Here is a 19,810-nt window from a genome sequence, read left to right as displayed (position 1 = left end):
ATCGTAGTCGACTTTTAGTTTTTAACTGTCTTATTCTGCTTTTAGCCAACATAGTCGACTTTTGGTTTTTACCTATCTTAAATTGCTTTTACTTTTTGGCATCATAGTCGACTTTTGGTTTTTAGCGCTTTTAATACATTTTCACTTTTTGCAATCGTAATCGACTTTTGGTTTTTAACAGTCTTATTCCGCTTTTAGCCAGCATAGTCGATTTTTAGTTTTTACCTATCTTAATTTGCTTTTACTTTTTACGATCGTAGTCGATTTTTTGATTTTTTTATTGTCTTTATTCCCTTTTTAGCAACCGTAGTTTGTTTTTTGAATTTTTAGCAGTTTTAAGCCGTCTTTCCTTTTTGAGCTATCAAAGCCTGTTCTTGCCTTTTTAGGCTATTTCACGCCTCTGTGGTCGTATTGTTTTTCTTTCGCTTGTAGAATATGCACGTCGCTTTCTTTCTCTGTCGATGATATAAGATTACGCCTCTATTCATTTTCTAAGTAGAGAGATTGTTGAATGCCCAATTCTTGATCTCTACTATGTGATCAGCGTCACTTCCAGTTACAATGAGTGTCGTATTTAAGAGCCCATGGCCATGCGTCTCTTCATCATTCTTCGATTGAGTTCCCACAGACGGTCGTAATTATTTACATTCAAAGAAGAATTATTTCTAATAACATTGTACCTTGTACGTTTTTCTTTTACATTTCGTACTTTCTTCTCAGCACCTTGCAATATCACACTTCACATCTCGTACATTTCTCTCTTGATGTACCTCGTATTCGTATTATTAAGACACACCTCGAACTCATCCTCAGCTTCAGAGCTTGAACAATAAAGCTCGCAAATATTGGTTATAACTCTCGTATTGCTAATGTATTATTAGGGTCATAGGAAGAGTTACTTTCTCATCAATTAATAAGGTCGATGCCTCACAACTAAAATTTGGAAGATTAAGTCCATGTGTCAATTCTATAGCGTGGTTGAATTGAAAATATAATATATTAAATTAGATTTAAATTTAATTTATTAATGATGTAATAAAAACACAAAATATTAAGGGAAAAAGAGAAAATAGTTCTGGTGCATTCTGGTAAAAGCAGCACTCTTCTACTGAACTTGTAGGCCCCCCAATTGGAATCAAGAAGCAGAAGCTATTCTGGGGAAGCAGTAGAAGCCAAAAAATTGAACCGCCAAACACAGTTTTATTGCGCAATAAATACGACCAAAAATGGATGCCCATTTCCCCTTATCTGACTAATTTCCGAGTCAGCAGCCCACAGTTAAGTTGTTTCCAGCCCTCCGCACCTGGTTTTCTACCTTTTTTCCTCTTATATGTCACTTATATTTATCTGAGTTTGTGACGTCGAATCGATTTAAATACGAATTCATTTATAACAGTAGATGAATAACTTGATTATAAAAATCGAGTTTGATCCTTCACTCTAATGATGCTTTCGTAATAGATTCATCAGTTGGGTAGTAGTTGCCGCTCAAATCGAATATTTAATAATAGCGAGAGTTGTATAATAAGTGCTTGCAACAATATTTGTTTTTGTGGAAATATAAGTTGTACTGAAAGTGGTACGTTAAGCACTAAAAAAAGTTAGAGAAAAATGCAAGCAACCTCCTTGTAATGTCGCAAATGAGCAAATTACCCCCTTATGAAAAAATAAATAGCGATTTACCTTCCTGTATTTTTTAAAGTACAACAATTTACTCTCCTATGATTTTTAAAATGAAGCTATTTACCTCCCTGTACAAGGAGGTAAATTGCTCCATTTTAAAAAGACATGAGGATAAATTGCTATATCTTTTTCATAGGGAGGTAATGTGTTCATTTTTAATATCACATGCGGATAAATTGCTATTCACCCAAAAAAGTTATGCGTGAAAGAAGTTGAAGTTAAATTTTTTGAAAAACTTAATATTTATAATTCAATCAATAAATTGTAGAAATTCGTGAAAAAATTGCTTATTGGTTTTAACTTAATCAACTTAATTTAAGCAGTTTAATAGGAGAATATGTATAATAAATACAATACCATTTTCAGATATAAACACCCCCATAGGAGGACTGTTGTGCTAGTGATGCTGCTTAGTAAGTTTGTACTCACATAAACTGTGAGTCGTTAGCTCACAGATAATATCATCATCATATGTTAATCAAATGATGCATGCCCGTCGTATAAATGGTAAGAGTTCAATGCTCGTTAATGATAGAGCTACATTCGAGCTACCCTTTAGTTATAAAATTACCAAATTGCCCGTCTTCCGAAGTCCTCCCGTACTCATGAGTTCGAGTTTCATGAGTACTTGTATCACTTTATTAATTTATTATAATTTATTTTGTTATTCTTAATTATATTGTTGTATTGGTCGACAAATTACAAGATATTTGCATATAAGGGCCACCTAAGATCATCAACTGGGAACCAATAATATATTGTTGTAAACATCAAGAATCGTCGAACCCCTTAACCCTAAATTGGAATTTTTATTTCAAAACTTGTTATGACTTTTATTATAATTTAATATATATAGATAATGTGTATAAAGATTGTATAATTTACTTAATTTAATAAAAGAATTAGGGTAAATTGCATTTAGCTTTCATGAAATTTGTTATAATTATAAATATCTCCTCATTATTTGAAAAATAATCAATAATCCTATGGTTTCAACCGTTGTCTAACAATTAGCCCAACCTGTTAGTCTTAGTTAGGTTTTCATTCATTTTTTGTGGTGAATTAATCAAAATGTCTTTATGAACTATGAATTGTTGTAATTCTGTTTATTTTTTAAAAAAATTAAAAGTTTTTTATAGACTAAATGAATAATTTATTTTTTAAATACAGTAAATACAAAGATAATAATTTCAAACCCTCTATCCAAGAATTATATAATCTCTTCAAACGTTATTGAGTATTTATAATTTTTTAAAACAATAAAAAGATATTCATACTTACATCTTAAGAAAACTCATTACAATTTATCTAATATAGAGCAGAATTTGAAATAGAAAATTCAATTTGATCCAGACTTGTTGTGTTAGTAGCTAAAATTGGTATTTGTTTTGGGATAACATTCTAACTCGGACCCGACTCAACTGGACAACAAGCGTAGAATAGATGCATGCAACAGCACGTGTGTGGTAGCTCTTGACCTCCCACCCAACTTTAATGCTCCTCTCTTCCCATCTTCTCCCTCTTCCTATAAATGCTCCTCCTGCTACTCCATAGTTTCAAGCACTCCCTCTCATCAGAATATTTCACAATCACCATCACAACTCTGCGCACACAATCCCTGTGAAAATGTTGAACAGTTGCCAAGTAATGAAGAGGTGGTTCTACACCACTGTGCACTGTGTATGCAGACAACTGACCGGTTCTCAATCTGGGGTAGCCGTCTGGGTGCTGAAGAAATTTGCTGTGGCTCTTCTCACCTGCATTTTTGCTTTAGGTTTGTTTCTTTCTGGCCGTATTATATTCAGCGTGTTGCATTCCTTCTTCTTCTTTTCTGGGTTTTGGTTTTCTTCTCCGTGCACGTAGAGGAATATGTTCGTCGGTCGTTTCTTGGTGGGTAAGGCTCGGCATGCGTACCACCTGCTTGATGAAGTGCCAAGTCCCTGTTATCTATTCAATTTAGAGTCGGAATTTCACATCTTGATCAATCTTTTCTGATGCGAGAGAAGATCCATCTAATGTGCTAATTTGTTGCTTTGATTGGAAACTGTGTTGCGTTTTTTTTTAGTTATGTTTGTTGGGATTTCTTTTTATGTAGGTGGGGCTGCAATAGGCGCAGTTACTGGAGCAATCAAAGGGCAGACTACAGAGACTGGTTTTGTTCGTGGGTTCGGCGTTGGGGCAGTGGCTGGGGCCGTCACAGGCGTCCAATTGATGGAGCTCATGGCAAATGGGGAGCCATTTTCCAAGGTGATCACATGTGTGTGTGTGTGTGTGTGTTTGCATGCAATTAAACTAGCTAGCATCCCACATTAATACCATGCCTCTATAAGGATTGTTAACACCACCGTATTCTGCATTATGTCGATATTTATGTAGGTGCAGCATTCTATATCTTGCATTAATGTCCACCCCAGATGGAGACTAGAGATATGGAGAATCTAGACCCTTCAAGCTTGGATCTTTTTTTATTGAGATTGAAACCGAACACGAGTGAGCTCGAGTCGTTTGATATTCTTGATGCACACATTTGCCATCTTTTGACTAATAAATTGAGTTCGGACTGAAGTTCAGATCTTGTCAAATAAAAAAACATATCCCAGATTGATACATTACGATTGATAGATCAAGCTCAAAATATCAGCCTAATAAAGATTGTAGGGGCTCCACAAGGATATGCTGGCCATGAAAACCACTTATGAGTTACAAGCCATACTGGTCTTTGTTATTTGACATACTACACCATTTAATGCACTGAGGATGGAGGGTTTCACATTATTTCACATCCGAAAGAGGATTCATTCACTTGCATTGATTGCCTGTTTATATTTCCTTTTCAAAGCAACGCATAATCTCTTACACTGCATGAGAATGAGGTGCTTCATCCATTAGATGGATCGGCATTCTTGAAATAACTAGTAATGTGTACATTGGTGTTTCACTGAGAGAAAGATAAATCTATACATTCTACCCCGACATCTTTTATGGTCTGAAACAAGGGTTTCTTTTTTCAGGTAGCTTTGATATGTAGTCTGCTAAACGGGAAGATATTCATGGAATGGGTGAGTCCTGCGGTGCTAAAAGCTTATCAGTGGCAGGTATATATTTAAATGGTTATAAGTTCCTCTATCTTATTGAGCAGTTGAACTTTATGTATCTGAAATAATCAACACTTACAGGTTAGCACTACGGAGACGAGCTTGAGGGAAATGTCCGACATTTTTGAGGTCACTACAGTGAGGGGATTATCTCAAGATACAATTGAAGAGTTGCCGGTATATCAGTTCTGGAATGCTCAGAATAATGCATCATGCTCAGAAGCTACTTGCGCAATTTGCTTACAGGTAAGATCACACGAAGAACGAGTTTCAAGACATTTAAGTAAACTTGTCAGAAAAATTATCTATATGCCCCAAAATAAGTGCTGCGGTACATAGTTATTTACAAATTTTGTCTTTGTTTTTCTCTCATGCTAGGATTTGGAGGATGGGGAATCAGCAAGGTTGCTGCCAAGTTGTAAGCATTTCTTCCACCTTCATTGCATAGATCAATGGCTTACCAGACAAGGAAACTGCCCAATATGCAGAAAAGATGTCTGATAGGAGTTGGAGACGACTGATGAATTTGAACAAATCCCAGTCCTAAAAAGATATGAAGAGAGGAGAAATTAAGGAACCGAAAGAAAAGCAGAGGAAATGCCGCAACCGTCTCTGATATGGATTAAAAATATCTTTGTAATAGCCCCAAGTCTCAGTGCTATATATCTATATTGTACAGGTGAAACTTTGCAAAATCTACATGATGTCCATAGAGAAAGGGGACCTCTCTTCTGTAAGATGTCATCTGTATGCGTATAAAAATTTCCGTTTGAATTCGTGCGTGTTTTTGAGTGTCTTCAGTGTTCATGGCAAGATAGAGTTTGATTAGTTAGTTGAACAGACGATAATTGCGGGGAAAAAGTCAGAAATCTATGTCGAATTCATCACCCGGACAATGCACAGATAGAGAGGATAACCTTTGAAAAAGCATTTCAGTGGTGAGCATAGCACCGTACATGAAGCACCAAGCTCCAGTTCTGTTGGAAGCTCACAGTGTTCGTGTTCGTGTTCATGCTCATGACCATGAATACATTGCATGGACATTGTTTGTCGGAACTAGAATTGTCGGCACATTTATGCTCAAAATTCAAGAATACTACAGTTCCGGAAAAGCCCATTTGAAAATAAAACCAAACGGGGTAAACTTTCGTCTTTACTGTTCCAATGTCTTTGTCGGGTTTACAATCTTAACGAGAGGAGAGGAGAAGGGAAAACATTGTAGATCACACAACATTAACGACATATACAGTATCTCTTGCATCCTCAAAATATATTTGGACAAGGTCGATTTGCCAACCGACCAAAATGAAGAATACAATCATTAGATGAAGAAGCAAAGTTGTCCGAAATCGGAACCACCACCAAATATTACTAATATTCCATCAGCCAAGTAGTACCCTTCATCGATTCGGTAACCTAAACTACAGCAAGTGCCCACAAACAAGATGCACCCCACATATGTCCTAGCTCTTTGAGTGCCAAAAAAGACATAAAAAATACATTTTAAGTAGGACTGTCAATGAATAGAATCTTGTACTTTCCGAGTTAAAAGAAAAAAAACGACCCATGCACAAACCCAGGCTTAAACCCATTAGAAAATACAAATATCTGGTTGGATTTAGATTTGATTTCTACCGATTAATATCCATGGGGCATATGCACCCAATTTTGATCTAACGAAAATGCATCTACTTTTTCTCAAAATTTGATTGGATTATTATCAATCTATCTATTTAAATTTCCACGAATATGTTTAAAAAGCTGTAAGATTATTTATCATGTAATTTTTTGATGATGTATATATTTTAATCGATAAATAATTGAATTATATAAATATATTATTTATGTTAGCTATGTTTTTCAACATCCTGATAGTCAATAACATTTAGTTGAAATGATAAAATTCAAGCTAAAGTTAACATTCAATTCCCTTGTCAGTCAATATTTGGGTTTAATATTTCATATTATATTATCTTTTAAATAATACATAATATCGCATTGTATTTTTAAAAGTTAGCTAAATCACCGTCTCGTATTTTAAAAATAAACAAAAAAAATTCCCATCTGTTGTTTCTAACACACTTGCGCTTCGCTGTTAATTAAAACTAACGGCATTAGTTTTTCATCAAAAGTCCATCATGCCCTTGTCCATTGTATATTATTTTTTATTTTTATGATCGTTGATTTTTTTTTTATTGCATAACAATAGTAGAATTTAATTAATACATCTCAACCATTAAATTTAAATTATAATGGGTTAAGATTTAATCGATTTTGATTTGTATTATATCTGTAATTATAAAATATAAAATATTATGTACAAAAACTAGTAAAATTAATCCCACTCCCCTACCCACCACCCCAGCTACCAAACCCCTCTCCCTTCCACCGTCGCCCACCCCACGCCCCCCTCGCGCTTCCCACTGCGGAGGGGGGCAACGGTGGCGTCGGGCTCTAACCTGGGCAACCTATACATGGTGGTCGCCCGACCTAGGCGAGTCGCCGCAGGGGTCTCCCAAATTTGGGTGACCGTGGCAACAGTCGCCTAAGGGGGACTTTGGGAGACGACGATGCGACCGTTGCCATCGCCCAAATTATTTTTTTAATAAATTTTAAAATTAAGAAAAAGTAAAATTTTAAAATGACAAGAAAAATTGATTTAAAAATTTAAAAATAATAAAAAAGGTATTAAATAATTATTATAATTACATATAATAGCAATTTATAATTTAAATTAGTTATAATAAATAATTTATTAAAATATATTTAAATTAAATGTTTATTTAACTTAATTAATAAAGTATTATTGTTATTGTTCATTAATATTAACATTTGATATGATATTTAAAGTTTAAAAAATGAACTTAGTATACTATTTTTGCATTGTAATCTAAATTTGTTTTTTGGTTAAAATTATAAATTCATAAAAAATATATATTTTTGTATTTTAATATTTAAATAAATATATTTAAAAATAAAATTATTTACTTTTTAGGAGGAATGAAAATGCAAAAGAAAAATCAATTAAAATAAACACATTTGATTACGGTAATTTTAACATAATTTAGTCAATTTATAGCAAAAAAACTATCAAAATTTGCAAAAAAAAGTCATGCCCGTTTGACTCACCCACAAGTGCACTTCACCTTCCGTTAACTTCTTATGGAAGGGGGACTTTGCGTATAGAGGTTTTTTTGCCTATTTTTAAAATAAAGAAATTTTTAATTGACATTTAAAAATATAGGGAGTAATATGCAAACTATATTTATTGATAAAATTAAAAATTAAAAGATATAATTTGAAACGCAACTTTCTATTTTGATATTTTAAGTATAAAGAATATATCTATATTGCTTCACTTTAGTGATTTTACATAAACAATTTTGTCTTAAACATATTTTATAACTTGATTTTAATTTAGAATCTGTATAATCTTTCTTTAATTACATCATCATGAATAAAATATCAAATATTATCTAATCATACTAAAAATGATAAAAAAAAAAATAAAAACAAAAACAAAAAGAGTAACTCGATTCCAGCCCAACTCGACCCGAAAAAATAGGTCTAGAACAGTGGCCTTGGGTCCAGAGCCCTATTGGGTTATCATATGTGTTGAATACTCATCAGGTTTGAGTATCAATCACTTATTAGATCTCCTTTGAATTTGAATATGCTGATACAATTGAATTATTGACGGCCCTAATTTTGAGTGCCAACTTATGTTCTAACAAAACACATACATCAACAAAAAACATATATTAAGAACACTCAAAATATACATACATCTTCATTCTTTCCCTCCCTATCAGAATAGTAATTTTTCAAATCAAATAAGAGTCGATCTTCCTAACTGTGTATACACCATAATTTGAGATATATCTGAATCACAGCTCATTATAGGACTCTTAAATGATTTGAATTGAGTTACAGACTTCATGGTTCAAATTCAGCTTAAATTACTATAAAGCTTAAAATTCAAATATTGTTAGACTCGTTACTGATCTAATCGAGCATAAACTTCAATTGAATAAAATATGAATCGAGCTCTAATAATTTGTATGTTCAAATATATTTTATTATTTTTGCATTAATGAAATCGAGCTCGAATCGAACTTGAATACTTATTGTACAACAATTTTTGTTTTAAATTTAATAAATCAAATTCAAATAAATTTCTATGATTGATTGCAAATTAACTATCCAATAATTTGATCAAGTTTATTTCACTCACATACAAACATAACAGGAAATTCTCATAACAGACGACTACAATAGTCGCTGCACTGAGTTTGGGAACATTCGTACTTATCAAGAACAGGGAGCAGGAAACAACTATGCGATCATTGCAAGAGTTCAGGACAACATATAACAGAGACATTTGCTTAGCTAAATAGATATCAAACATATTATTGAAAGAAAAAGTACAACTGCAGTTCACCAAATACCCCATGAAATCATCAAGGGCCTGACTGAAAACTCAATCCCAGAAAGAAAAACACAAGACAAGAACCCTTCTTTTTCTTTTCCACAAGGATCACACACAGAGACAGTAGGCTTCTTCAGACACCACACTTATGTATCCAAAACAAAAAACCAAAACAACATCAACAATCTGTTTGCAGTCCTAGAAACCATGAATCTTGATCTGATCCTTCTTCACAATACCGGCACTGATGAGGAACTGAGAGACGTTCTTGCGCTGATCACCTTGCAGCTGAATGACCTTGCCGAGCTCTTTGTCCTGGACAACGGTGCCGTTGCAGCAGAACTCTTTCTTGAGATCTTTGAGAATCTTTTCGTAGCTGAATTCCTTCCTCAGCCCCTGGACAGTCGTTAAGCTCTTCTTCCCATTCCTCTGCTGTATGCGTATATGCACATATTCCTTAGCGCCAGGGGCGCCCGAGTCCTTGGCCTCAGCAAAGGGATCAAAAGCACTTGGAATTTGGAGGTCTACCTCAACCATCAAACTTGCTGGACAGGAACTCTGTCTCACACACAGATTCTAACACGCTTGTTATTTAGTCCCAACAGCTGCATCAAAAAAACATCGTAATTCTTAGGCCAGCATAAGACGGAACAAACATTGAAAACTTGACTACAAGAATGGAAGTTTGATTTCAGACAGCACTTTTGTCAGCTCGATTAACACGAAATACTATCAGAAAAGGAAAGTATTGATCAATATCCTGTACGGTCCGATCTCATAAAGAAACCACCTAATTAACCGAATCCCATCCCGAATTTCCTGTTGATAATCTGTGAAATTTTCAATTACCCACAATCAAGAACACGATGATCAAACACTTCACAACCACTATATCCAAGCAAGACTTTGAATCAAGAGCCCACCAACCCAAAATCAAAGCCTGATCTCAAACGAATCCAATACACAAAAACCCCAGATCAATAACTTCAACATCGCATCAAACTACCAACGGAACAGACTGACAACACAAATTCAGAAAAACAGAGGAAACAAGGAGGAGACATACCTGGCTGACAAACACTTTCAAGAAATCTGACTTGAGAAGGGACAGGTCCGGATGGGGTCAATTTATAGAGACAGAGAAGTTGGTTGTCTTGTTTTCTTAGCCACACAAATTATAGTTAAACAAAGGCTTAAGCTTTATCTTCTGTACGGTTAATTTAGGCCCTCCAATCTTAGCCGATAGTTAGGAGAATTACGGGAGTAGATCGTAAGGGGGATTGCATCCGTCCAGGGAGTTGATATCGTTCGCGTAGATTCAACGCACTGGGACTAAGAAGCTTAATCGGGCAAGGCAACATGTGTTTCGGTGGGTCCCAGTTTCCGAGGTGCCCAGAACAATCCAGACGGATCGGGACAGTCTTCTCTGCTTGAACAGGTGCGCGCATTCCGCGCTGACTCCTGAGATTGAAAGTCTTTCACGCGCTGTCCGGGTTACGCGTTATGTGATTGGATGATGTCCTGCGTGTGGGTGACAGAGCTATTGCAACCAGCATGGGCGGATTTGTTTTTCTTTCCTAACAGAAAACAAACTTACATATTAATATATTAGGGTTAATTACAACTATTATACTTTTTTTTAAACTATTGAAATTATATTTATATCTCTTCTAAAACAAAATTACGTGATGCCCTTTGTTAGCTTTTGAATAAAAAATATTGATGTTAATCTAAAAAAATTGTATGAATTTTTAATTTTATCTTTCATTCGGTATGAAATAGGTTGATTTATTGCTTTAGAGCTTGTCTATAAGACAAGACCACCGACCTGCCTATTCTAACCAGAGAAAGGAATAGAATAATATTATCATGTATATTTTTGTACTTAAAATATAATATTATGTAAGGACCGAGGTAGCATCATTATATATTCTTTTTGTACACGTACAAAATTATTACTAAAATATATAAAATAAAGAGAAAATTAAAATTTTATATAATTATTTTGCAATAGTTTGTGTATATCAAAATTCCTAGCAAATTCTATCATTCATCTAGTTCATGTTTGTGTATATGAAGTTCCCTAGCAAAATCTCCCACACTCTGCTACGCGAGAACAGGCCACCCGGGGTCACCTTTGCTTGCTTCAGCAGTAACCTACTAACCCTCCATGATACATCTTCCGGAAGAGTAGTACATTGGGAGCGGCATTCCCTTTAAAATATGGGAAAATTACTCTCATCAAAAGTGAAAATCATCCAACTTCAGTATTATTCTACATATGATTAGAAAATACATTCAACATTTTAAAACTTATTTCTATCTAACAAACAATCATTCCGTTGGTCAAAATTTATTAAATTTAATAATATTAACAATTACTTAAATAAAAATTAACTAACAAAATAACTTATTTGTTAACAAAAACAAATCTCTTTATATTAAATGCAATACCCAAACCACATAAAATCTACAAGCAACGACATGAACCCTTAGAAAAGAAAAATGTAATTATTCTTTAAAATAATTATCAAAGTCGTGTAATATTTCAAGAACTTACTGCTACGCCAAACACCATATCAAACATTCCCACCATTCGTTAACATTGATAACCCCGCATCGGCATACGCTATTTGACACCGTTGCTACACTAACAACATACATCTTTCCTCTTACGTGCGCGCCGGCAGAAATATGACGATAATCAAGTCTTGCCATCTCAATGCTCAGACAATAGCATGAATTATTCATAAAAAGGAGCACACAACGCCCAAGGGGATGGAGTTCTGGAGTACGTATATGAATATTCTGGTTCCACTTGACAAAAACTACAGTTACATTGAAACTTTCACTTACAATGGACAAACGTCCATAATAACAGAGAACTTTCATGGAGAAACATTGCACATTGCTACCTGTTCCACAATGAGAAGCTTCATTTTCCTGCATTACCCTACAAGGAAACATGTATCACCATATGGGAGATGTCTGCAAGATCACAAAGCAGAGTTCCACGAAAAGCCAATCATTCATTGCTAGATTCACTGTTTGGTTAAGTTCCGAATGACGTATTGAAGGATGCCTCCATGGTCGAAGTATGCCAGTTCAACCTGCATAAGCAGGTAAAAAGAAATTGTAAGCAATCATCCAACAGATTGTGAGATAGCCCAAATCACACCTTGTTCCGAGTTCCTCTTTGCATCCAGCTGGACATGACCACTCACCTAATGGAATATAATTAACTACACATTTGATTGGCGGTCATTAAATCTTACTCTCCACCTCTTACTGAAAACTTCAGGACACATACAAAGACAAGGGCTTATGCAGAGACAGGGTGACTAGTGCGTACCTCTGTGTCAAAACGCAGGGTACATGTAAAAGATTTGCCATTGTCTGTTGTCACGGTAATATCCTGGCCAGGCCTTATATCGCTTATTTTTGTTGGCAGGTCTATCGTGTAGCGCTCATGACCTGTCAGACCAAGTGTGTCTGCATCCTCACCAGGCTTGAAGCAAAGTGGAATAATACCCATTCCTACCAAGTTACTCCGGTGAATCCTCTCGAAACTTTTGGCAATCACTGCTTTTACACCCTGATGTGATAAAACAATAGATTGGGTAGAATATAGTTGACCTCTTGCCACTGATAACATAGTGAACTGGCCGTGCAACAGGTTGCAAAATACCACTAACCTGTAGCATTGGTCCCTTGGCAGCCCAATCTCGAGAACTACCACTTCCATATTCTGCTCCAGCCAGAACAATAGTATCCTGCCCAGCTGACTTGTATCTCTGAAAAACATTGGCCCAGTCATCAGATAGACGCTATTAGAGAATCATAAGCTACTCTACATCTGTTGTTTTCCTCTCTTCTTTTTCCTTTTATGTTTTAAAAAAAAAGTTTCCTGGTACAAGTAAACTCCAATTTCCAGCAAACTACACAGATAAATTATTGTTTGTTCCCAGTGTGTGCCTGTTGGCATGTTTGAGAATGAGAGTAAACTGGTAAATCACCAATGCTTACCATTGCAGCATCATACACATAAAGTTTCTCCCCTGTCGGAATGTGAATGGTCTTTGGGCCCACTTCTCCATTTAATAGTTTGTTAACTATTCGAATATTGGCAAAGGTTCCCCTAGCCATCACCTCATCATTGCCACGACGGCTGCCATAAGAATTAAAATCCTTCCTGTCAACCCCACGCTCCATCAAGTACTTTGCAGCAGGGCTATCCTTGTGGATGCTTCCAGCCGGAGAGATGTGATCTGTCGTGATGCTATCTCCAAACAAGAGCAAGCAATAAGCATCCTTCACACCACGGGGACCAGGTGGATCCATAGTCATGCCACTGAAATATGGAGGCTTGTGGATGTATGTCGACTTTGGGTCCCATGCATAAAGACTTGATGATGGTAGCGATAACTGATTCCAGAATGTATTGCCCTTTGTGATGGCTTCATAAGTGCTCTTAAACATTTCAGGAAGCACACTAGATTGAACAACCTATGCAAGCAATTTTTATATTTTAAAAAAAAAAAACAAGATGATAAAATCCATTTGTGCCATAAGAGGGAGTACCCACAGTTCATTGTTGTACAAATCAAGGAAACCAAAACTACCTCTGCAATCTCTTCACTGGTAGGCCAGATATCCTTGAAATAAACATGTTTTCCATCTTTCCCAGTGCCAAGGGGTTCTTTCTCAAAATCAATGTCAACCTGGAAAGTTTATACCACAGGAAGATTGCAATTACTACAGTACGCGGGAGCTTGAAATTATCAACTAACTAAAAGATTACTTTCAATACGAAATAAATCGCAAAATTCTGTGTTATAGAGTCAATTTCAGAAAATATAATTGCATCAACTATATCAGAATAGATGGCAACTGCGAGCTTAAAAAACCTCTGACCGTTAATCAACCTAGCCCCCTCACTCCTACGCTTCCCTCTCCACTAAAAAAGGCACATACCAACCCCCTTTACTGTAAATTGAGCTTGATACTAGACCAGCACATATGCTGCTGACTCATGAACCTTATGGAAAGACAGACCAGCAAAAATTTTCAGCACTCTCATCATTCAAATACAATAGTTATGACCACCACCAAAGAGTCAGTTAAAATAAGAGATACATAGAGCACTACAAAATCTAAGCCCTACCGTGCCAGCTAGTGCATATGCCACAACCAATGGAGGTGAAGCAAGATAGTTTGCTCTGGTCAGAGGATGAACACGTCCTTCAAAGTTCCTATTTCCAGAAAGTACAGCAGCAGCAATGAGGTCTGCAAAACAAAACCACAGTAATGACCAAGGAGCTATTAAAATTTTTGCTAAAATGACACCAATTCCAAAATAACCAAAATTTCTATGTACAAACGGAGTTCCAAAGCAATTTAAATACTATGCACATGAGAGGTATGGTTTAAGGTTTCACAAACTACGACTTGTAACATCGGATGCTTCTTTTTCGAGTACATGAGCCGGACTTCTGAACAATGAACATAATAACATTTCTCTTCAGCCAGCCAAAATGCCAACATTTACGGAACTCCTTCAAAGGCTGGCTTCGAATACAATAAAAACATTGGCATATGGTCATTTCCTACCAGAATTAATGCATATAAAACCGCAGGACAACTTACTCTCAGGAACTATGCCCAATACACCAACCTGAACATTGAGCTACCTACTTCCATATCAGACAGCAGAAAGCTTTATCCTGCTATACTACAAACCATCATCACAACTCCAAGTTCTTCAGAAGGATACAAAGTTCAACAGAATCCAGTTTACTTGGACTAATATGACGCAGGTAATGAGAAAGATAACCAAAGAGCAGACTAAAATATTCTAATAGACTACCTTCACACACCAAAATACATGAAGAACATACCATTGTCAGCTATAGCAGAAGCAACTGATTCTTCAAGATCTCCGGAATTACCAATACAAGTTGTGCAACCATAGCCAACAATATGAAAGCCTTGCTGGTTCAAGTACTTTTGCAGTCCACTGCAAGAGGTCATAAAACAACTTCACTGCCTGAACCATGGCAGTATCACCTCGGGGAAAGGGTTACATAAGGTCCTAAAATGAGATTCAAGGACCAAATTTATACAGTACCTCTGGAGCAAATATTTTGTTACAACACCAGAACCTGGGGCAAGACTAGTTTTTACCCAGGGTTTCACCTGCCCAATAATCATCATCAGACCACATGTGAAGAGCAACTAAGCTGTAAATGTGAATCTTATGGTAAGAGTGGAAATCAAAGTGGAAATACCACTTCCGAGCTGAGTGTAAAATTTTAAACAAATTTGGAAGAGAACCTACATATGACATGCAAACAGATCCTGAAAAAGCTAATACAAACCTCTAAACCCAACTCACACGCTTTCTTTGCAACAAGACCAGCTCCAAGCATCACACTTGGGTTTGATGTGTTTGTGCAACTTGTGATTGCTGCTATAACAACACTCCCGTGCTTAAGTTCTGCAGGCTGCCCATGGAATGAAAACTTCACAACTTTGTCCTGTTCTTCTTTTGGTACAGCAAAACCCTGCAAAAATTAAAACCAAGAGGTTCCAATTAATTCTAAAAAAGATTATGATCAAAAGTACAAAGACAGACATAAAACAATAGAAAAAAATCTTTTTATAGAACTTCAAAAATCAAGTAAAATATATATCAAATAAAGTTGCTTGTTGCAGTAAAAAATGTATCTTCGGATCAGGCATTTTATTTTTCCTCAGGCTCGAACTGACAGAAGTTCAGCTTGTTCAAGCGCACATCAAAAGAACTTTTCATCTTACCTTGAAGCCAACTTTACTGTCCAGAGAAGAATGCCAATCAGCCTTCATATCTCTCAGAGGAACCCGATCATGAGGCCTAATGTCACAAAGTAAGAACTCATTGATGCAAAAGAATACAATTATTATAAAAAGAAACTTGATGATTCATCTTTAAGATTGAATGATCCAGCACGCCACACATTTCAACAACAATACCTTTTAGGTCCTGAAACACAGGGTTCAACATCACCAAGATCCAGCTCCAAATAAGATGAATATACTCTCTCTTGTTGAGGCTGCACCACGACGTCATTTAAGCTGGCTCATATCTATGCCATTTAAGTTCATTTGTTGGTATCTAGAACAAAGTGATAAGTTGCAAGGATTTACCTCGTTGTAATCTACAAACATATTGTTTGCACGTAAATACGCCTCGATCATTGCTACCTAGCATATTGTGAAGCAACAAATTTGACACCTCATACAAATATCAGGTTACGCTCCTAACAGCAAATAATATACAAGAGAATGCAGCTAACCGTCTCGTCGCTTCTTCCAGTCAATTTCAGGTATTGTAGTGTGACATGATCCACGGGGAAGAACCCCATGGTTGCTCCATACTCAGGAGACATATTTGCAATAGTTGCTCTATCAGCCAATGATAGCTGACCCATGCCTTCACCTACATATATTAAGAATAGTATAGATATATCTGCTAAGGGCAACATAAGATAAACATAAATAACTCTTCAAACATAACGAGGAGTGAGGTACCATAAAACTCAACAAACTTTCCCACGACACCATGCTTTCTGAGCATTTGGGTCACAGTTAGTACCAAATCAGTTGCAGTGACTCCATCGCGTAATTTGCCAGACAACTTAAAACCAACAACACCAGGAAGAACCATGCTCATTGGCTGCAAATTTGCAGGAGAAAGAATTAATTGACATTGGAAAATATCGGTATAACTGACAACATAAATATAAACTCAACTCTCCAAATCCAGACTGCAGGACTAACCCTTAAATAGAAATAAACAAAAAAGACTACACAAGAGATGCCAACCCAAGTATATAAAGAGGCACAAGATGTCAGAACAGAAAGGCAGCTTAGATAACAACACACAAATAACCAAGCATAAAGGTGGCATGTGAAGGCATCCATTACAGATGACTAGCTTAATCTTTGTCAAGTCCTTTTTTGGAGACATAAAAACATTGTGCAAGACTGGGCAATAGAAAATTTAGAAAGCAAGAAGGGCACGAGTACCTGACCAAGCATTGCTGCCTCTGCTTCAATCCCTCCAACTCCCCATCCAGCAACACCCAATCCATCAATCATGGTTGTATGGGAGTCAGTTCCAACAACACTATCAGGGTACAAAATGCCCTCGGTATTGAAAACAACCCGTCCAAGATATTCCAGATTCACCTGGTATTAATGCATTTCATGGATGTCAAAATCTATTGGATAGATGCATCCGTGGAGTGTCTCACTATTCATGGATACATACCAAGAAATCAAGTTATTTACACCTTGCAAATCACATAGCTATAAAGGTTAAACTTATACCTGATGGACAATACCAGAACCAGGAGGAACGACAAGCATATTGCGGAAGGCCGTGGATCCCCATTTAAGAAAAGCAAACCTCTCCTTGTTTCTCTTGAATTCAAGGTCCATGTTAGCCTGCACGGCATTTTCTGATCTGGCCACGTCAACTTGTACAGAGTGGTCGATGACAAGGTCCACAGGAACCTAGATACAACATTATGATAACACAAGCAAAATCAACATTAGAATGCAACAAACATAAGGAACTGCATCAGCTTATGCCAGATATCTTTAACTAAAATAAAACTTTGAAGTAGATCACAATGTATCTTTACCAGACGCTTAACATAATCTGGCTTATGATTTCTAAAACTATGCAAAACTGTGCTCTAAACATAATCTGATAAAATGTTTGCTAGTGACTAATGAACAGAGGACAGCAGTAATACCAATGGATTAATCTTGTCTGGATCACTGTCAAGATCCTTAATTGCTTCCCGCATAGAAGCAAGGTCAACCACTGCTGGAACTCCAGTAAAATCCTACAAAGTTCAAATATAAAAACAAAAAGAAAGAAGTTTCTTTACAGGAGGCTGCTGTAAGAATATTAACAATATTCCTTATCCAGCACCTAGCTCATCCCTCTCACCTGTAACAGAACGCGAGCTGGCTTAAACGGTATCTCAACTTGCTTAGGAGCAGAATTTTCCCAGTCAATGATCTTTTCCACATCCTCTTTTGTGACCTGGAAATTATCACAGTTTCGTATAGCTGATTCTAGAAGTATCCTGATCGAATATGGAAGCTTGTCTGCAGCATGGAAATTAAATATAAGGAAAATGAAAAGTCCATGTAAGAGAGAAGTGATTAGTACAATAAAACAGTAATTATATTTCTCTCAAGCTTCAAATGCAAATGCTGCATTCAAACCAGAAAAAACTGCCAGAGAAAAGATAATTCATAAATTAAGTCCATACCAATTCTAGGATCATTCAGAGCAGGAAGGCTATAAAATTTTCCAAATTCACCTCCTCCAGGCTTGGAAAGACCAGTTAAAATTTCCTTGAAAGGATGCTCCGAGGCTGCAAAGTTTAAACTGTTCTTATATAATTATGGAAAAATGAATTACACAAGGAAGCAGGACATCATACTGTAAAATTCAACAGTGAGTGTTTGAACATAGAGTGCGGATAGACAAGACGTGATTATAACATAACTAGGAAAAATAAGTAATCGTCAATCCAACAATTTGATTTTAAAGCTTGCATGTCGATATCTGGACAAACAAAAGCAATGATAACTCACCCAGCAAATACGTTAGTATATTTCCTCAAATGATCATTTGCCAGATTCTCAAAAAAAAAAAAAAAACACCATCAAGACCAAATAAAAACGACGGCCAGGATAACAGTCACATCAAAATGACAAACCAAGAATCACATGTCCGCCATCTATGCAGAGCATAAATAACTCGTTGAGCAACTCCCGAAGAGTGCCAAAATCAAACTTCAAAGTACACTAAATGAACAAAGAATATTCACACTTTCCATCCAGAACATCAAAAAATCCACAACACAAACGATAATATCCGCCAAAAACAGAAAACACACTCGACGCCAAAACGACCAAACACGATCATACCCATAGTAGCAATCTTCCTCTCGAACCGTTCGAGAACAGGAGAAGCGCTCCTTATCTGAGCTCTAACCCTAACCGGCGATCGCCAGTCAACACCGTAACTCCACCGCGGAGCCGAACACCGAAACGCCGGGGAGAGGCACACCGATCGGCAGGCGGCTGCCGCTACACGTACGCGGAGACGCGCGACAGGGAGAGGAAAACGAACGGGTAACCGAAGAAGAGAGAGTGGAAGCGAAGCGCACTCTGCAAGCTCTGAGAACGGAGGACGAGGTCGACGATGAAGAGCAGCAGGAGGGAAAATACATGACGGTGTAGAGATAAACTTGAATGAATGTCGTCGGCAGAAACAAAACCCTAGGCCTCGTAGCTTCTATAGACGTGTATGCATAAATGGATGAGTACGAGCGTCACTGTGACCGACTGTTGAATGGGTTTTTGGCAGCTAGCTAGCTCGGCTGGTGAGGGGCTTCTTGTTGGAGCCTGGAGCCGGAGGTGATCAATCATGAACTCAGTCACCAAGACATCGTTAACAGAGTTGCTTATTCATAATTACATTATAATTCTGATTAGTCTCAATCCGCCAGATTAAGGCCCCATAATATCCTTTGGC

At 36.7% G+C, this 19,810-nt stretch overlaps 3 protein-coding genes across 3 annotated transcripts; 1 reads left to right on the top strand and 2 right to left on the bottom strand.

The window, feature by feature from the left end:
- Positions 3,145 to 5,554, top strand: LOC105176691 (NEP1-interacting protein 1). The gene is made up of 5 exons (XM_011099578.2): positions 3,145 to 3,457; positions 3,779 to 3,930; positions 4,695 to 4,778; positions 4,860 to 5,024; positions 5,157 to 5,554. Exons 1-5 carry the CDS (start codon positions 3,310 to 3,312, stop codon positions 5,277 to 5,279), a joined length of 672 nt encoding a protein of 223 aa, XP_011097880.1. The 5' UTR covers positions 3,145 to 3,309; the 3' UTR covers positions 5,280 to 5,554.
- Positions 9,106 to 10,523, bottom strand: LOC105176690 (protein translation factor SUI1 homolog). The gene is made up of 2 exons (XM_011099577.2): positions 10,274 to 10,523; positions 9,106 to 9,812 (listed from the first exon to the last, which is right to left on the bottom strand). The coding sequence occupies exon 2, from the start codon at positions 9,742 to 9,744 to the stop codon at positions 9,406 to 9,408; it is 339 nt and encodes a 112-aa protein (XP_011097879.1). The 5' UTR covers positions 9,745 to 9,812; positions 10,274 to 10,523; the 3' UTR covers positions 9,106 to 9,405.
- On the bottom strand, positions 11,700 to 19,810 carry LOC105176689 (aconitate hydratase, cytoplasmic). The gene is given in 21 exon segments (XM_011099576.2): positions 11,700 to 12,317; positions 12,560 to 12,802; positions 12,903 to 13,001; positions 13,234 to 13,713; positions 13,830 to 13,928; positions 14,372 to 14,493; positions 15,105 to 15,223; positions 15,335 to 15,402; positions 15,585 to 15,770; positions 16,024 to 16,099; positions 16,219 to 16,298; positions 16,393 to 16,449; positions 16,542 to 16,684; positions 16,777 to 16,921; positions 17,275 to 17,436; positions 17,578 to 17,763; positions 18,009 to 18,101; positions 18,209 to 18,369; positions 18,537 to 18,641; positions 19,201 to 19,409; positions 19,411 to 19,810. Coding segments are annotated over 21 exon segments (2,997 nt in total). The 5' UTR covers positions 19,506 to 19,810; the 3' UTR covers positions 11,700 to 12,248.

The sequence above is a fragment of the Sesamum indicum genome, linkage group LG14 (genome assembly GCF_000512975.1).
Source record: "Sesamum indicum cultivar Zhongzhi No. 13 linkage group LG14, S_indicum_v1.0, whole genome shotgun sequence".
Taxonomy (NCBI): domain Eukaryota; kingdom Viridiplantae; phylum Streptophyta; class Magnoliopsida; order Lamiales; family Pedaliaceae; genus Sesamum; species Sesamum indicum.
This window is presented reverse-complemented; position numbering and strand designations above follow the sequence as displayed.

Coding starts and splice junctions, on each gene's coding strand:
- LOC105176691 (XM_011099578.2), top strand. CDS start 3,310: ATGTTGAACAGTTGCCAAGTAATGAAGAGGTGGTTCTACACCACTGTG. Junction 3,458..3,778: donor CACCTGCATTTTTGCTTTAG/GTTTGTTTCTTT, acceptor CTTTTTATGTAG/GTGGGGCTGCAATAGGCGCA. Junction 3,931..4,694: donor ATGGGGAGCCATTTTCCAAG/GTGATCACATGT, acceptor TTCTTTTTTCAG/GTAGCTTTGATATGTAGTCT.
- LOC105176690 (XM_011099577.2), bottom strand. CDS start 9,744: ATGGTTGAGGTAGACCTCCAAATTCCAAGTGCTTTTGATCCCTTTGCT.